This window comes from Ovis aries, chromosome 2, assembly GCF_016772045.2.
Source record: "Ovis aries strain OAR_USU_Benz2616 breed Rambouillet chromosome 2, ARS-UI_Ramb_v3.0, whole genome shotgun sequence".
Classification (NCBI taxonomy): Eukaryota; Metazoa; Chordata; class Mammalia; order Artiodactyla; family Bovidae; genus Ovis; species Ovis aries.
The window spans coordinates 29,794,696-29,814,505 of record NC_056055.1 but is presented as its reverse complement, the minus strand read 5'-3'; the positions used below and the strand labels follow the sequence as shown (position 1 = coordinate 29,814,505).

The 19,810-nt window shown below is 41.1% G+C and overlaps 1 protein-coding gene across 12 annotated transcripts in view; it reads right to left on the bottom strand.

Annotated features, from left to right (window-relative positions):
- Positions 1-17,086, bottom strand: part of SLC35D2 (solute carrier family 35 member D2) — a 58,666-nt gene extending 41,580 nt beyond the window's left edge. For all 12 annotated transcript variants that reach the window (XR_009599524.1, XM_060410845.1, XM_060410846.1 and 9 more), the window contains exons 1-3: positions 16,897-17,086; positions 7,841-7,874; positions 5,748-5,834 (exon numbers count right to left, since the gene is read on the bottom strand). Coding sequence is in view for 11 of the 12 variants with exons in the window: in XM_060410845.1 (XP_060266828.1) it covers positions 5,748-5,834; positions 7,841-7,874; positions 16,897-17,048 (273 nt within the window). In the remaining variant the exon portion in view is untranslated. The remainder of the gene's footprint in view (positions 1-5,747; positions 5,835-7,840; positions 7,875-16,896) is intronic.
- Positions 17,087-19,810: the final 2,724 nt, after the last annotated feature.

Below are 19,810 nucleotides of genomic sequence, written 5' to 3'. Positions count from 1 at the left end.
AATGATATATGCAACAATAACAACAACAAAATCTACTTCTAACAAAAAATATTAGAACTCTATGGCAACCAACTCTAGTATTCTTGCCTAGAGAATTCCATGGACAGAAGAGCCTGGAGGGCTACAGCTCATGGGGTTGCAGAGTCAGACATGACTGAGCAACTAACACACGCACATATATAGAGAAAATTATAAAACTTTACTGAGGACAATTGAAAAGGGAGTATGTGCTTCCCTGGTGGCTCAGATGGTAAAGAATCTGCCTGCAATGCAGGAAACTTAGGTTTGATCCCTGGATCAGGAAGATCCCCTAAAGAAGGGAATGGCAACCCAGTCCAGTGTTGTTGGCTGGAGAATTCCATGGACAAAGGAGCCTGGCGGGCTTCAATCTGTGTGGTCACAAAGAGATGGACACAACTGAGCGCCCACACTTTCACTTTTACGTATACCATGTACATAGATTGTAAGATGCAACACTTTAAAGAGGTCAATTCACTCCAAATTGCTTTAGACCTTCAATGCAATCCCAATCAAAATCCATAAAGGTTATTTTCCCTGAAAATTGACAATGTGCTTCTAATATTCATCTAAAAATGTGAAGAACCAGGAATTCTGGAGCCAAAGACTTGCTCTATCAGACAGCAAGACTTTGCATCATGAAAGTCGCTCAGTCGTGTCTGACTCTTTGCAACCCCATGGACTGTATAGTTCCTGGAATTTTCCAGGCCAAAATACTGGAATGGGTAGCCTTTCCCTTCTCCAGGGGATCTTCCCAACCCAGGGATCAAACCCAGGTCTTCCACATTGCAGGTGGATTCTTTACCAGCTGAGCCACAAGGGACTTTGCATAAAGCAATAGTAATTATGACTGTGAGGAAAGAGTGCAGAAACACAGACAAACGGAAAAGCATGGAGAGTCCAGAAACAACAGCATCATGACATAAGTGGCACAACATTAAGGATAAACTTCTCAGCTGATTCTGTGACAACTGAGTACCTAATTGGAAAAAAATAAATGAAATTGGACCATTACCTCACACCATTCACAAAAATCAACTCCCAAACAGATTAAAAACCTAATTCTGAAAAACAATATACTTTTTGTCTGGAAAAATATCTTTATAATCTCAGGATGGGGAAGAATTTCCTAAGTAAGAAATATAGTGATTAATTATTAAGGAAAAGACTGATAAAATATAACTGTTTTAAAATTAAGATTCTTTTTCATGATAAGGAATACATGATAAAGAAATACAAGATAAATACATAATAAAGAAAATGAAAAGACAGGTCACAGAAGGGGAAAATATATTTGTAATGCTACAATAACTAACAAGAGGACTATCATTAATATATTTTTTAAACTCCTACACAGATCAGTAAGAAAAAGACATAAACCCAACAGAAAAATGGGCACAAGTCTTAACAAGTACTTCAGAGAAGAGGATATCCAAATGGGCACTAAAAAATGAAAAGGCACTCAATCTCATTAATAACCAGGGAAATGCAAATAAAAGCCAAGAAGATGTCATTACACACCCAGCATTGGCAAGAATGAGGAGCAATAGGGACTTTCATACACTTTTATCAGGAGTGTGAATTGGTATAACCACTTGGGAGAACAGTTTGCCATTATCTTTTCAAGGCGACAATACGCTCACTCTAGGAGTCAGCAGTTTCACTTCGTGATAAGCCTCCCAAAGAAACGACATGCACATGTGCTGTTTTGGACTGAACTGTGTCTGCTCTAAACTCACATCTTGAAGCCCTAGACCCCAGGTGACTGCAGGTAAGATAGGGCCTGGAAGGAGGTAATTGAGGTTAAGTGAGGGTTCTAAAGAATAGCAAGAAGAGATAAGAAAGCCTTCTTCAGCAATCAATGCAAAGAAATAGAGGAAAAGAACAGAATGGGAAAGACTAGAGATGTCTTCAAGAAAATTAGAGACACCAAGGGAACATTTCATGCAAAGATGGAATCGATAAAGGACAGAAATGGTATGAACCTAAAAGAAGCAAAAGATATTAAGAAGAGGTGGCAACAATACACAGAAGAACTATACAAAAAAGATCTTCATGACCCAGATAATGACGATGGTGTGATCACTCATCTAGAGCCAGACATCCTGGAATGTGAAGTCAAGTGGGCCTTAGAAAGCATCACTATGAACAAAGCTAGTGGAGGTGATGGAATTCCAGTTGAGCTACTTCAAATTCTGAAAGATGAAGCTGTGAAAGTGCTGCACTCAATATGCCAGCAAATTTGGAAAACTCAGCAGTGGCCACAGGACTGGAAAAGGTCAGTTTTCATTCCAATCCCAAAGAAAAGCAATGCCAAAGAATGCTCAAACTATCGTATAATTGCACTCATCTCACATGCTAGTAAAGTAATGCTCAAAATTCTCCAAGCCAGGCTTCAGCAATATGAGAACTGTGAACTTCCTAATGTTCAAGCTGGTTTTAGAAAAGGCAGAGGAACCAGAGATCAAATTGCCAACATCTGCTGGATCATGGAAAAAGCAAGAGAGTTCCAGAAAAAACATCTATTTCTGCTTTATTGACTATGCCAAAGCCTTTGACTGTGTGGGTCACAATAAACTGTGGAAAATTCTGAAAGAGATGGGAATACCAGACCACCTAACCTGCCTCTTGAGAAATCTGTATACAGGTCAGGAAGTAACAGCTAGAACTGGACACAGAACAACACACTGGTTCCAAATAGGAAAAGGAATACATCAAGGCTGTATATTGTCACCCTGCTTATTTAACTTCTATGCAGAGTACATCATGAGAAACGCTGGGCTGGAAGAAACACATGCTGGAATCAACATTGCCGGGAGAAATGTCAATAACCTCAGATATGCAGATGACACCACCCTTATGGCAGAAAGTGAAGAGGAACTAAAAAGCCTCTTGATGAAAGTGAAAGTGGAGAGTGAAAAAGTTGGCTTAAAGCTCAACATTCAGAAAATGAAGATCATGGCATCTGGTCCCATCACTTCATGGGAAATAGATGGGAAACAGTGGAAACAGTGTCAGACTTTATTTCTGGGGGCTCCAAAATCACTGCAGATGGTGACTGCAGCCATGAAACTCAAAGACGCTTACTCCTTGGAAGAAGAGTTATGACCAACCTAGATAGCATATTCAAAAGCAGAGACATTACTTTGCCGACTAAGGTCTGTCTAGTCAAGGCTATGGTTTTCCCAGTGGTCATATATGGATGTGAGAGTTGGACTGTGAAGAAGGCTGAGTGCCGAAGAATGAATGCTTTTGAACTGTGGTGTTGGAGAAGACTCTTGAGAGTCCCTTGGACTGCAAGGAGATCCAACCAGTCCATCCTAAAGGAGATCAGTCCTGGGATTTCTTTGGAAGGAATGATGCTAAAGCTGAAGCTCCAGTACTTTGCCCACCTCACGCAAAGAGTTGACTCATTGGAAAAGACTCTGGGGGCAGGAGAAGAAGGGGATGACCGAGGATGAGATGGCTGGATGGCATCACTGACTTGATGGACGTGAGTCTGAGTGAACTCCGGGAGTTGGTGATGGACAGGGAGGCCTGGCGTGCTGTGACTCATGGAGTCGCAAAGAGTTGGACACAACTGATCGACTGAACTGAACTGAGCTAGTAAGTATGGGGTCCTAATCCAATAGGACCTGTGTCCTTATAAGAAGAGGGAGACACACCAGGAGTGCACAGGCACGGCATAAAGGCCACATGAGGTCACAGTGAGAAGGCAGCTGTCTATATGCCAAGAAGAGAACTCTCACCAGAAACCAATCCTATCAGCACCTTCATCTTGGACTTCCTGTCTCCAGAAGTGTGAGAAAATAAATTCCTTTTTTTTTAAGCCACCTAGTCTATGGTATTTTGTTATGGGAGCCTTATCTGACTAATACATCGGGCATCAAGATCCAACTCTCAGTACATTCAGAACAGTACTTTTTATTTTTCTAGTGCCCAAACCAGAAACAGCTCCAATTACCATAAACAGTAAAACAGAAAAGTTATATTTATACAAAGAAAATAAAAGAATACAGCTACACACAACAGTGTAGATGAATCTTACCATCATAATAAACTGAAAGCAAGATACAAAAATATATATAGTTTAATTCCCTTTATATAACCTCCAAAAACAGGCAAAACTAAATTCAAGTATACATACAAACTTAGAAAACTTACAAAGAACTCAAGAAAATCATTAGGACAAAAGTCAGAATAATACATAAGGATTCTGTGACCCCATCTCATGACCTAGGTAATGATTACAAGGGTAATTATTCATTCAACTACACATTCATGGATGATGTCTTTTTTTCCTATGTCTAGATATTTCACAATTGTTTAAAGCATTTAAAACTATATCATAAACTAAATGTAGGCAAGCCCAACAATATTCTGATTTTTCTTATCATGACTGGGTTAATACCTTTCCTGCACTTCAGTGGTTTGTTTTTCTCTGTTTGTGGATGTCCCTGATTATTGATGAAATGGCACCCCACTCCAGTACTCTTGCCTGGAAAATCCCACGGACAGAGGAGCCTGGTAGGCTACAGTCCATGGGATCACAAAGAGTCGGACACGACTGAGTGATGACACCTTAAGCATGTTTAGTCAGCCTGATGAATAATCCAGAGCTAGATGCCAAAGTTTTTCCAGGCCTTAGAGACATGGAGGAACAAATCACGTGAACTCTTTACTTTCAAGGAGCTGCAATCTGATTTAACCTCCCTAAATCCAAAAATGTCACCATGATCAATTTAATACCACCGGTCGCAGGGGATTGTTCTAGGAATTAAATGTCTGGCTTCATGCCTGGCACCTAGCAACTATTCAATAAAATTAGTTTCATTCCACATATCCAGGAAGAAATGGCAGGTCTCCTGTTTGTAGTTCTACCATGGGGAAAAAAAAAAACCAAACTATGTATATCAAATTGTATTTACTCTTTATTCCACTCACAGGTTTTATCTACCCAAGCTAAAAATGAAAATTTAAAGCAGAGATCAGCAAACTGGGAGGGCCCAAGAGATAAATCTAATTCATCTTCTATTTATGCAAATAAAGTTTTATTAGAACACAACTTGGAGAAGGCGATGGCATCCCACTCCAGTACTCTTGCCTGGAAAATCGCATGGATGGAGGAGCCTGGTAGGCTCCAGTCCATGGGGTCACCAAGAGTCAGACACGACTGAGCGACTTCCCTTTCATTTTTCACTTTTATGTATTGGAGAAGGAAATGGCAACCCACTCCAGTGTTCTTGCTTGGAGAATCCCAGGGACGGAGGAGCCTGGTGGGCTGCCGTCTATGGGGTTGCACAGAGTCGGACACGACTGAAGCGACTTAGCAGCAGCAGAACACAACTACATCGATTCATTTATACACATATCATCTACAGCTGCTTTCAAAGAACAAAGCTGAATAGCTGCAAGAGAGACAGTCTGGCCCACAGAGTCTAATTATTTGCTATTTGGTCCTTTACCAAACAAGCTTGACAATTTCTGTTAGAGAGTTTTCCTGTTTCAGAAGACACATAGTATTTACTTAATATCCATTGCTAAGCACACATTTTTACTATCATTTTACATTAGTGGACCACTGAATGATATGAAATCTTTATTAAAAAGTTTCTAACCAGCAGGAAGCACAGGGTATATGGAAATGGACCTGTACTCTAAGATCAATTTGTAATTTTATAGCATTTTCACATCTTCCAACAGAGCTATGTGTACTTTCCATCACATACCTTTGTAGGAATTTTCTTATCAAAATCAGGAAAGTGAATTATTTTATTTAGCTTGGACACGTATAGTATCATTATGGTAACTGCCATCTAAAGAAAACGGAAGAGAAAAACTTCAGCAAAATATCTAGAAAGACTATTTGAGGTACAAATACATCATCAGAAGAAAAGAGATTCACCAAAAACATATGTATCAGAAAAATCTATTTTCTAGGTTCCAAAAAAAATTATTATTCCTTAAAATATTAACTTTTTTTGTCACTGCATAGATTGCATTAAAACTATAGGCAAAAAGTATAACATTAAATAGACTCACACATAAACACGTGATCTCAAGCGGCTCAAGGAACAAGAACAGAGGGAAAAAACAATGGTGTGCCCCAAACAGACCAGTGTGACCACAGTCAGTGAGGCTGCGTCTTGATCCTGAACCATACATACCTCCCATGTACGGAGCATATGGTCACCCTCCCCCATAAAGTAAGTGTTGGGGTGAAAGGAGTGGGGGGAAGGGAGGCAAATTCCACACATAAACATATTTTGTAAAGTACACAATTTCTATAACACAGAAGACATTTTCTCTCCACCTAGCCAGTGTTACAAAAAATATCTCATTCAAATGCTATTCAGCTGGGTTACACCAGGTATATCAGGAATACTCCAGAATATTATTATGAAACAAATAGTTTTAATACCATCTTTCTATGCAAATTTTAGAATTTATTCACTTTTCTCCATATTAGGATGCAAAAACATAAGGACTCCTTCAACATGATTGTTGTCCTAAACCTCGAGCCTGAGTGTACAAATACTTATGATAGATTTATATAACTCCAGCCCACTCTGAATAATAATTGTAGTTTGTATTTATGACTTACCTTATAATTCTTAACAGAAATATACCAACAGTATGTAAACTATTCTGCAACTCAAATTTTTAAAATTTGGTCTACTGGCTTCTTCCCTTACAAACTGCACATCAGAAAGGTTTTTTCCTTAATTAAGTACAAGACAGTGAATTTATTTGCCTTGGGCATTACATAGGGTGTATTACCACATACTATTGATCTTTTAAAGTACTTCTTTAAACATACTTTCACACTGAACCATAAAGATATATTTTTTATTATCTTAAGGAAACACTGTTTCCTTGTTATTTTTTCACCCTAAAATGATGTGCAAAGAGTATCTTATTAGCAAAACATTTAACTAGAATAATGTTTATCTGTATATTTTTTATTACCTTAAGGAAGCACTGTTTCCTTATTTTTACACCCTAAAATGATGTGCAAAGAGTATCTTATTAGCAAAACATTTAACTAGAATAATGTTTATCTGTATAAATTCCAGATTCACTATTTAAAATTTAGTTAACAGATAATAATTTTAATAATTTTTTCCTTCCTGTAAACTAAAGAAAAACAACAACAAAAACACCTTCAGTACCTGTTAACATTTGTCTACTAGAAATTACTAGCGTATGACCAAAAAAAAAAAAAATGTAAGCAAGTCACAAAATAATATTAATAGAAAATTTCAGAAACAGCCAAATGTGGGTAAGTTTGAAAGTTTATCCAAGCTTATCCTTACATTTGAGAACAAACATCATGAAGTTCAGGAAGGAAACTGCAAACCTGTTTAGTTTGGCCCATAGAGAGTTTTATGGAAAAATATGAATCTGTTGCCACCATTTACAAATTGGGAGGTTTGCTGTGAAAATAAAATTTCCCTGATTCCTAGTGAGCCTCACCTCATGCCCCCAATCCTTTTCTTAAACAAGCACAGTGACTTCAACTGTGCACACTCATCTGTAACCCAGCAGACCCTGGAGGCTTTCAGTCTGCTGCCCCCTTACTTTACAGTAATTAAATTCTATTAAGGAAGTTAGAATTAGTCATTTTTCCTACAAATACAACTATTCCTAAATTGTAAAATGAAATGAAATGTATCAATACTTCATGTTGTCTCACCCAAAGCACCACAGTCCTCTGCCAACTGAACAAATTCGTAAACCACAGTCTTAAACAAAAGCACTTACAATTTTATCATATGTACTAACAAATAATTAAGAGGTTAATTTATCATTTTTCACTTACCTGTCCAACTCCAAGAACAATTGGTGATGGGAAACTACAAAAAATATAGAATGACAATTTTAGCAACTGATGAAAAGATTTGAAAACAATATACAACACAGAATGATGGGAGGTATTAAAAGTTTATGTTATTAAAAGCTTATTAAACTTATTAAAAGGTTATTAAAAGGTCTTAGACTATTTTTTCTGTCTTAGAGAAAACATCTAATTTGTTCATTGTTCATTTCTTTTCCATTTTTTAAACTGATCATTGCTAAACTGGGAAAACTTCTATTTCCTCTGAGGCAGACTGTCATATTAATAACACAGTTGTATATGTAGAAAGTCAAAGTAATCTGGGGATAAATGACTAGAATTAATAAATAACTTTAGCAAAGTTACTGGATAGAAGATGAACATGTGAAAAAAAATCACTTCTAGGTCTATATACCATAAAGACACAAAGAACATAATAATTTTAAAGGTGTTCACTTGCAATAGCACCCAAAAACATCAAATAATACTAACTGGGTATTTCATGGTAATAAAAAAATATTTTTACTTTTTTAAGCATGAAATGATATTGTGGTGGTTTTTTAAAAAAAAAATAGTACTTCTTATCCTTTAGAAATTCATAATAATCTGGGGGGAGATATTGGAGTTGAGAAGAGGAGCAATATAAATGTAACAAGCTTGTTGAAACTGGTTGATGGCTACATGGAGATTCATTATACTGGTTTCCTTTCTTCAAAATAATATACCCAGGTACAAATCTAATAAAATATTTCCAAGAACTACCTCTACATAGAAACCTATAAATCTATGTTTAAAAAATGAAAGAAGCCCTAAATAAAGTTCATGGATTAGAATCAATATTGTAGTGAACAATTATCCACAAACTCAAACCTCTCTTTATAAACAAGAACAGGTATTTTGTATTGACCCTGAAACTGAACTTCAAGGCAAAAGCAAACATGATCTTAGATAATCATGAAGAAAAAACGTTGGAGGACTGATTCTGCTGGATGCCAGTATTCTCTTTCTTTCTTTGCTTTTTTGGCTGCAGCATGCTGGAATACTAGTTCCCAGACCAGGGACTGAACCCATACTCTGCAGTGGAATCGCAGAGCCCTAACGACTGGACCACCAGGGAATTTTCCAGGATTGATTTTAAAGTCACAACAAATGAGAGAGTGTGGTATTTGCACAATGATATTCTAACCAGACAATGCATGAAAACAGAGACGAGGACAGATACACACCCACATGGAAACCTGACTCATGACAACGGTGACCATACAGAGAAGAAGGAAAAAGACAGTCGGTCTTTTAACAAATGGCACCAGGCAACTGGATACAGAAGGTTACTCCCTACCTAATACCATACTTTACAAGGCAGCACATCCCCTTGCCAGGCTCACTCACTGTCCAGCCCTTCACTGGCTCCCAGTCATTCTGTCCAGCTACTAAAAAGAGGGAATATCACTCAAAAAACCACCACCAACAACAACACCACCTCATCCCCTAAACTGCATGTCACAGGGAAATATATCTATTTCAGATAGGGTGAGAAGAGAATAAGGAACTAACCTACCTTGTCAAAGAAAACAGAATGACTGGACAGTGCCACCATGAAAATAAAATGAACGCTAATGGATGCCGCATGTGCCACCCAGACATCTGCTTCTGGACTGAAGCCTTCATTCCCCAGTTTCCCAAGAGCATCCTCAGCGAGAGAAAGCTGCCTTGCCAACAGCCCCCAACTCCCTGAGACCAGCCTGTGTTCCAAGCCTGTACGTCTGTACAGAGGTATAAAGGCCAAGGGCACTCGACCCAATTCAAGACAGCTTTGTTGAGCCTCTCCAGCTCCAGCGATCCTGGGATAAGGCTCTGCTGCGATGAAGCATAGCCCAGCTTCTCTCTCTTCTTAATCCTGCTTCCCTCAGTCTCCCACAGGAGTGGGTCCCAAGAGCAGTGCCCAGAATACTTTCCTCGAATCTGAGAGTCTCCTTGCCCAGGAATACAACCTGCTGCTGCTGCTGCTGCTGCTAAGTCGCTTCAGTCGTGTCTGACTCTGTGCGACCTCATAGATGGCAGCCCACCAGGCTCCCTCGTCCCTGGGATTCTTTAGGCAAGAACGCTGGAGTGGGCTGCCATTTCCTTATCCAGTGCATGAAAGTGAAAAGTGAAAGTGAAGTCGCTCAGAGTCAGTGTCCGACTCTTAGCGACCCCATGGACTGTAGCCTTCCAGGCTCTTCCGTCCATGGGATTTCCCAAGCAAGAGTACTGGAGTGGGGTGCCATTGCTTTCTCCGATACAACTTGCAACATCAAGCAAAATAATAAGACTAGAACAGAAACAAACAGTAAAACAACAACAAAAGGCTTATGGAAGGAACACAAAGAGCTCAGCCTGGAAGAGAATGTAACACAAGGAGAGAAGGCAGCTTTTTAACTGTTTCCAGCTACAGAACACCTTAATAAGAAGATATCAACAAAACCAACAGCTCAAAATTGAGATGACAAAGCAAACAATTGAGATGAAAAGGGAAGCACAGATCTAAGGAAACCAACTGAGGAAGAAAACATAACTGCCGTATGAGTAATTCAGAAACAACACGGAAGGAAACGACTGCTGCTGAAAAATGAATTACCAAGACAAAGTAATCACAGTGACTGAACAGGAAAAAGATACATTCCCAAAGATAAACAGATTTCGAAGATAGATACCACCAGAAAGGGCTAATTTCTGTGCTGTTTTCTCTCAATAAAGAGAGAAAATAATTCAAAGAGAAAAAAGGCAAATGTGTTTCCTTTGCATGAGGAAAAGAAGCAAACTCTCCAGATCTAAAAGCACATTTGTTGCAGAAAAAGTTGTTAAGAATATTCAACACGATCAACACAGCAGCCATGAACTCTCCATAAAAACGCTACCCTGCAATGGAATCCACCACTTAGGAGTCAAACCAAAATACTGAACTCTAGAGTGGAGACACTGCGAAAGGCTACTGACTACAGTATTCATTTAACACAGACCAGATTCAAACAACTGCAGGATTATACTTATACAACAGGATGCTACACCATAAAAGAGGACATGGAGGGGAGGGGAGATAGGAAGAAGTGTGAAGCACCTGTGTCATGCTTCATAGCAGAGAAGCCATACATATGGTCAGAAACTGAAGAAACATACTTGAAAGTCAACAATTCTTTTCATTGAACTCTAATTTCTCTTCCCTCCATTCAATTCAATTAAAACTAAATTTCATACATACAGGCAACTTGCAGCCCTCACCTTAAAGCCTTCAAGCACGGCCAGAATGACTAATGGTGTTACAACCCCTCATATGATGCAAGCTGAAATTTACAGGGTCCACTATTAGTATAAAGCCAAAAAATGTTTAATCTGAATGTAATCAAGCCTTTAGATCTAACTTTCAGTTAAAAAAATAGTAAGTTAAGTGAAACTTCAAAAAATAAATCAAACAATCCATAATAGGGGACACTTTACAACACACCTGGGTCAGGCATTTCAAAGTCAATATCAAGGGGAAGTGAAGAAGGAAATGGCAACCCACGCCAGTACTCTTGCCTGGGAAATCCATGGACAGAGGAGCCTGGCGGGCTGCAGTCCCTGGGGTCACAAAGAGTTGAACACAACTTAGCGACTAAACAACAACAATAATCAGGGGGAAGAGGTGGGTGGGGAACTTTTCTAGATTAAAATAAACTAAAAAGATGTATCTGTATACATTGCATGAAGTTCAACTGGATCTTGATTCAAATGTTTAAAACAATCATAAAAACATCTTGGAGACAACTAGGATGACTATAGATTTGGTATTAGATTATTTTAGGAGATTACTGTTAGGTTTGCTAAGAGCAAAAATTGTACTGTCAAAGAATATCCATATTTCAGGAGACATATGTTGAAATAGGGCATCCCAGGTAGCTCAGTGGTAAAGAATCCACCTGCCAATGCAGGAGACACAGGAGATGTGGTTTCCATCTCTGGGTCAGGAAGATCCTCTGGAAAAGGAAATGGCAACTCACTCCAGTATTCTTGCCTGTGAGATCCCATGGACAGAGGAGCCTGTCAGGCTACAGTCCATGGGGTCGCAAAGAGTCAGACAGGACTGAACAGGCACACACGTGTATGTTGAAATATCTGAGAGTGCAGTGTCATGATGTAGGAATGATGTATTCAGTGGTTCATGCAACCCCACGGACTGCAGCACACCAGGCTTCTCTTCCTCCAAAATCTCTCACAGTTTGTTCAAATTCATGTCCATTGAGTCAGTGATGCTATCTAACCATCTCATCCTCTGCCGCCCTCTTCTCCTTTTGCCTTCTATCCTTCCCAGCATCAGGGTCTTTTCCAATGAGTCATCTCTTCGCATCATGTGGCCAAAGTATTGGAGCTTCACGCTTCAGCAAGTCTGTCCAGGGAATATTCAGGGTTGATTTTCTTTAGGATGGACTGTTTTGATGTCCTTGCAGTCCAAGGGACTCTCAAGAGTTTCCTCCAGTACTACAACTCAATAGCATCAATTCTTCAGCACTCAAATATAGCAAAGCGTTAATTACTTAATTTCAGTGGAGTATGTACAAATGTTCAGTGTACTTTGCTTTCCACTTTCCTGTGTGCTTGAAACTTTTCATAATAAAAGTGGTAGAGGGACTTAAGTGTTAATTGCTCAGTCATGTCGAATTCTTTGCAACCCCATGGACTATAGTCCAACAGACTCCTCTCTCCATGGGATTCTCCAGGCAAGAATACTGGAGTGGGTAGCTATTCCATTCTCCAGGGGATCTTCCTGACCCAGGGATCGATCCTAAATCTCCTGCACTGCAGGCAGATTCTCTACCATTTGAACCACCAGGAAAGCTCAGAGGGACTTTGGTGATCCTCAAACAATCGAATAATTAAATGAAAGCCCCCACTCATTTCCCACTCCTTTCTGAATTAAATAATTTATTAAGAAATGAGCAAATAAGTAGCTATATCTATAAATATACTTTATACAAAAAGTAATTCAACCTATCTTTCTCCAATCCATCCATCTAAAAGATGTCTGAAGTTATTACCTAATGTCAACTATAGTAATTTTTTAAATTTTACCCTAATATTTTTCTCTTGTTTGAATACTTTATAATGATCACACAGAATGACTTTTCTTTTAAAAAATTCAAAATATTGATTCTAGATAGTGGCAATATGAACAATTATTATTATCATCTTCTTTGTACATTTGTATATTTAAATAACACCCAGTTTTTAAACTGAATTATTTTTGGAGTGAATGCAAGGAAGTGAAGATAGTCTGTATACACAACCTTTTAAAGTCTGACTCTGAAAGGATCAGAGAAACGAGCACCCACGTGGATCAAGGGAGGGTTATTTTTGCTTGAGAAACCTAAACATGTTTTAAGCTGACAGAGAGAGGCGGCTGATGAAGAATAGAGGATAATGAAAGGAGCAAGGAGGAGGGGACATCCAGAAATGGGGAGCTGGGCCCTCCACAGGAATAAAGCACTCCCTCCATCACAGCAGAAAGGGGACCTCATCTGACAGTTTCTATTTTCCTCAATGAAGCATCAGAGGAGAGTGGAGGATGGGGGTGTGGAAGGTTTCAGGGTAAAAGAGAAAGCAGGAAGGAGACATTTCTGAAACAAGGAAAGCAAGGCTCCAGAAGAAACTAGCAGGTGGCAGAAGAGCTGGTTTTGAGGTTTGTGATCATCAACTTAAAGTCAACCCCGCCACACCCAAAGTGATTTTTTCTCGCTCAATGCTGAAGGAAAGTTGCAAAAGGTAGGCTGTGTGAGGTAAGTACCAGCCAAGGCAAGAGCTGGGAAGGAGTCTTAGGGGCTTTCAGGGAGGGGCCCGCCGGCTAGACCAGGAGAGAAGGGACGCCTGGAGGGTGGACGTGGCAGAAATACCTGGGCTGCAGCACTAAGTGTGGATATCCTGCACAGGGACTGGAGAGGCTGGCAGGGCCACCCTGAGCACACAGCCGTGGAAGCGACACGGAACATGGGGCACGACAGGCTTTGATGGTTCAGCACATGTAGCACGAAGTCTCGAGGGCTTAAAGAGTCTGGGTGGAGAGAAAGACCAGGACTCCACTAAATCAGCCACAGAAGCTCAGGAGGCACTATAGAGAGGACAGAAAGGGAGTGCTAAGCCAGGACTTGCCACAGAGCAGAGGCAGTGGGGAGCTACCAGGACCCAACCCCACCTCCTGGCAACAGGTGGGGCATGACCAGGATCCATCTCCTTCCCAGGAGCCAAAAGAAGCAGTGTCTTTAGGAGAGAGCCAGTTTTCATCAGAGTAGGAGAAAATTAGGAGTTTTTTTAAATTTTTTAATATAAACTTCCAGTTGCCACCACTGGAGCCTCTGATTCAATAGCTCTAAGAAAAAAAAAAAATCTCTCCTAGGGATTCACATTACCAAGCAAGTTTGGAAACGACTGTGTTAAATGATCTCAAAGCCCTGGATTGTGTAAACAAACAGCAAATACCAAGCACATATCTGTTGAACTAAATACAACTAAGTTTACACTTTTTATTAAATATTACTCATAAAATCTTGCATGTCAGAGAACAGTATTAAAATAGTAACAAAAAAACAACTGAGACTGCCTGCACAAGCCTCATGAACGTGACTCCAAAAAACCACTACTGTTCTCCCTGTTGGAGTGAGAGGGAGAAGAATCTGCGGGACAAGATGGGCTTTGATGGTTCAGCGCTAGTGTTCTTCTTTGCAGTGCCTCCTGAGCTTCTGTGGCTCATTTAGTGGAGTCCTGGTCTTTCTCTCCACCCTTCAGGACTTCGGGCTACATGCGCTGAACCATCAAAGCCCATCTTGTCCCCCAGATTCTTTTCCTTCTCACTCCAACAGGGTCTGACTCCAAGTCCTTCCAAGGCTCTCTCTCAATGACCTAAGACTAACATATAACTAAGACCACTCATCAGTCTGGTACTCCAACCAGACACAATCTACTCAAATTGGAAGAGAAAAAAAATATTCCCTGAGCTACATTCCCATAATCCTGTGAACTAGGTAACTACAAAAAGTTCTTCCTTCTACTCGACAACACAACATTCTATCCTCAAACAGTTAATGTCTGGATCAGATTTCTATGGCTTATTGTTATAACCCAATAACCCCAACTCTCTCTGCCTCAAAACATGCTCCGAAAGCATCCTGAGATGAGAGACTAAACAATGTTTTTTGAACAGGGCTCTCCAACTGTGTATCACATTACGGAAATGTGAAACATATAAGGTTATAAGGGGCTTTGCCTTGCTGAGACAAAAACAATTTCCTCCTTCAGTCATGGAACTCAAAATTTTAAAGATGGAAAGGTTAGAGCAGGAGATGCCTCATATAATTATTTTCGGTCAAGCACTGTCCTTCATCTTCCAAGCACTTAACCAGTGTTTACTGGTCCCTGCTTCCAACAAGAAGATGCATGTTTTTGGACTCATTGACTGTCCTAGTCAGCGAGCAGACTGCTCAGTCAAGAGCAGAAAGGAGAGATTTACCATCAAACTTCAACTGATACATCTGTCAGCCATTCCCCAAAAGCCTATTAACAGCAGTCTCTTTTTATGATACGTATCTATTGCATATTATTGAATGAATGAAGGATCTGATCCTACCGATCTCAACACTCTCTCCCCGACCACTTGCTCATTCAGTTCTAGCCAGATCACCTTCTCTCTACTCCCTCAGTAGGCCAAGCTCATGCCCACTTCCAGCACATTTTCTTCTGTATGGAATGCTCTCCACCAACCACTCCACCCCAGGAACTCTCTCAGCAAACCTGAAATCACCTTGCTTACTCATGAGCCCACTTGCTTACTTCCCTCTCTACCACTGATAAGGTAGGGGACTCCACCACAGGGTGGAGCTGCTTCCCTGGTGCCAGGGACTGGCACCTAGTAGGTGCTCAGTAAATATCTGTTAGAGGTGGAACCAGCCAAGCTCACCTAGGTTTCAGCTTCTGCTAGTTTAAAATAAGGAGGCTGAAGACACTCTGAGGTTTCTTTGTTGTTGTTAAGTAGTGTTCACCCTTTTCATGACCCCATGGACTGTAACCTGTCAGGCTTCTCTGTCCATTGGATTTCCCAGGCAAGAATACTGGAGTGGGTTGCCATTTCCTTCTCCAAGGGATCTTCCCCACCCAGGGAAGGAACCTCTGTCTCCTGCCCAAGCAGGATGATTCTTTACTACTGAGCTACCAGGGAAGACCTTTGGACTCTTTATAAAATTCTGATTTTACATTCTTGTAGCACAGTATAGTCTACAAGGAGCCCTCACTTATGACCGCTCATGCCGAGCTCTGGGAGATAATTTACAGAGATGTAATTATCTGGTGGAGCTAGGTCTAAATTTACAACCCTTTCGATGCCTATATAACCAAAGCAGAATTAAACAGGATTTTCTCTTTACAAATACGTTCAAGGAAACATAAATTTGCTGGTTTACTACATACTCACTAAAAAAAAAGAGAGAGAGAGAGAATATGAAATTTTGTTTTCTTCAATTTCCCATGAACATGCTGGTAATTTGAGAATGAATGATCAAACAATGCGAATAAACTCATCCATTCAGGACTCTTCTGATGGTTGAATATCTAAACTTGTAGAAATAGCTTACATTTGAAAGACACATTCGGATCGCTAATTTCAGCTCAGTGGTGCTCGTGAAAGCACAGGTGCGCTTCCTGTCTTGCAGCAGTAAGTCGCGCTAAGGTGCGCCCGCGCTGACTTGCTAGCTTGCGGTTTGGTTTCCAGAACAGTGCAAAGGTCCGGACTCTGAATACGTGGCCCGTGCGCAGTGCACTAGCCGCCCAAATTGGCTCCGGAGTTAGCAGCGAGGCTTCCCACTCGCCGTTGCCACCCACCCGCTGACCCGAGTGCGCCGAAGTGCACGAGGGCCGGCAGCCCCGCGGATCTCCCCGGCTTCGGGACGTCCGGAGTCCGGCCAGCACCCGCCCTGCGCGGACTTCTCCTCCCAGCCAGGCGCCCCCGCGGACTTCTCCTCCCAGCCCCGAGGCTCCCGCCTCACCGGTAGGTGGTCAGCAGCGCCTTGTTGACCAGCACGAGGAGGAAGGAGCAGGTCCCGTAGAAGAGGGCCGACAGTAGCTTGGCCACCCGGGAAGGCAGCCGCGCGGAAGCGGGGTCCGCGCCCGCGCCCTCGGCCTGGCCGCCGGCCGTCATGTCCCGCGGCCGCCCGTCTGGGCCACCCGCGGGCCCGCGCCACCCCAGTTCAGTCCCCGCCCCCAGCCAGCGCAGGAGGAGGCGCGGCCGAAACAGGAAGGGCCGCCGAGGGAACCCCACATGCCCCGCGCCCGGCGCCCCGAAGCTGCCCGCACGTAGGAGCGGCTTCGGCTCAAGTTCGTCGTCAAAGGCACCACCCTCTGACTCTTGTCTGGGTTTGGGAGAGTTTTTAAAAACCCTGTCTTCCTCTAAACTGCCGCCTTAGGGAAAAACGTTAAGACTTAGGGTTTGTTTTGCCCTTTAAAAATATATATATATGTAGTATTTTCAGTCCTGGGTGTTCATTGGTAGGACTGATGTTGAAGCTGAAACTCCAATACTTTGGCCACCTGATGCGAAAAGCTGACTCATCTGAAAAGACCCTGATGCTGGGAAAGATTGAGGGCAGAAGGGGACTACAGAAGACGACAGAGGTTGGATGGCATCACAGACTCAATGGACATGGCTTTGGGGGGACTCCGGTGATGGACAGGGAGGCCCTGCGTGCTGCGGTTCATGGAGTTGCAGAGTCGTACCCGATTGAGCGACTGAACCGACCTGAACGTTTAATTTACATACGGTGAAATGCAGATGTTACAAGTCCACAGCCGCTGTTTTGACAAATGCATACAGCCGTATAATCACCCAAATCAAGGCACAGAACATTTCCACCACCCCAAAAAGTGCCCTTTGTGTCCCACTGAAGTCGATCCCCCTGACACTGCATTCAGATTTATATTGCTGTAGGTTAGATTTGCCTTTTCAGAAAGCTAATATAAATGCACATATACTGTTTCAAGGCTCTTGTCGCCCAGTTTATTGTTTTTGTGACCCACCCATGTTTGAGTCTTCATTGTTGAGTAAGTACAATTTGTTTATCCATTCCCTAGGAAAGTGGTGGCCATGTTTGGTTGTTTCCAGTTTAGGGCTATTAACCAAAAAAAGGCTTCCACCAACATTCCTGTACAAGTTTTTGTGTGAAAGTATATTTTCATTTATCTTCGGAAAGTACCTAGTAGAGGGGCTAGGAGTATAGTGGGTGCAAAGTCTCCAGGCTTTTCTTGGGTTAAGGCAGGTTCTCCCCTTACCTATTTCTTTTCTACAAGGGTATAGTTAAACATCGGTTTGTTGTTCATGTTAATTCAAGGAGGGCCTCCCAGAACTGCCTACTCTGACCAGTCTACCTGCTCTAACATTCTTTCAATTAAATGTCCCATATTTTCCTTCTAAATAAGTAATTTTAAAAACTTGAAATCTCAACTTTTTAGAAAAGCTAGTTTTCAGGTTAAATAGAGATTGAAGCTATGCCATGCAATAGTTTTCTGTTGGAGGTAATCAACGACCAAGAACATTTTTAGTATTGATAAGAAAGGAGATCAGTCCTGGGTGTTCACTGGAAGGACTGATGTTGAAGCCGAAACTCCAATATTTTGGCCACCTGATGCGAAGAGCTGACTCATTTGAAAAGACCCTGATGTTGGGAAAGATTGAAGGCAGGAAGAGAAAGGGATGACAGAGGGTGAGATGGTTAGATGGCATCACCAACTCAAAGGACATGAGTTTGGGTAAACTCCGGGAGTTGGTGATGGACAGGGAGGCCTGGCATGCTGTGGTTCATGGGGTCGCAAAGAGTCGGACACGACTGAGTGAACTGAACTGAAGATGTGATGTGATGTGTTAGTTGCTCAGTGGTGTCCGACTCTTTGCAACCCCAGCACAAATAACTAGCACTAAAAAAGCCAGAAAGGAAGTCTACATTACCCAAAACAGAAAAGGAATACACATGACTTTTAAAATAGAAAATAAATTCATACTCAGGTTAAATCCAAAATCTGAAATTGGAAGTCATTTTAGTTAAGTTCATCAAAAAGATCAACTAAGTTTCCAGTGAGTCCCAGAGTCTCCAACTAAGTTTTGGCAATGAGACACTTTGGGGTTTGTTTTTTTTTTTTGGCCACACCACAAGACATGTGGGATCTTAGTTCCTAGACTAGGGGTCAACACCTGCCCCCGCTTTCATTGGAAGCCTGGAGTCTTAACCACTGAACCACAAGTCCAAGACAGTATTTTAAAGTCACTTTTCAAGACAGCCTTAATCATATTTGCATTTAATTTGCTTCTGTGTACATACTTCCTGGAACTTAAGTCAGTCAAAAATCTCATCCTTTCTGTGTTTAAACCACAACTTACACTGAAGAGTTGCTTGTGAAATTCTTTTGCACAAAGCCTGGACAGGCTGAAACCTTGCCATTGCAAGTAAACAACTGAAGATCTACCAAAAACAATTTAAAAATTAAAGCAATTTGCTTGACTCAGAAAAGTAAATGAGCCTTGAGCGGATTCTCCAGGGTTGACTTCAGATTCAACACATCCTGGATATAAGTGAAATAAAACTCCAGTTCCTGATTACCCTAATATAAAGCCTGGGATAGAGCTGGCAGTAGTTTGATGCTTTTTTTACATCAGTATTTTTATACTGTACTAATGAAAACAGATGAGGAAGTTAAATGATTATCCATAGTCTAAAAGGCCAAAATTTTAAAGTAAGGAAAAGGAATTCACACAATGGTTCCAACTATGCTAAAAAGATACCTGAGACTGGAATGAAATATAAAATGCACCAAAATAATAATGACAGGAGAATGTATGGCTACGTGATATTGCTTTCCACCTTTAAATTTTCATATCATGGTTATTGTATTTTTAAAAGGAAAACAAATTAT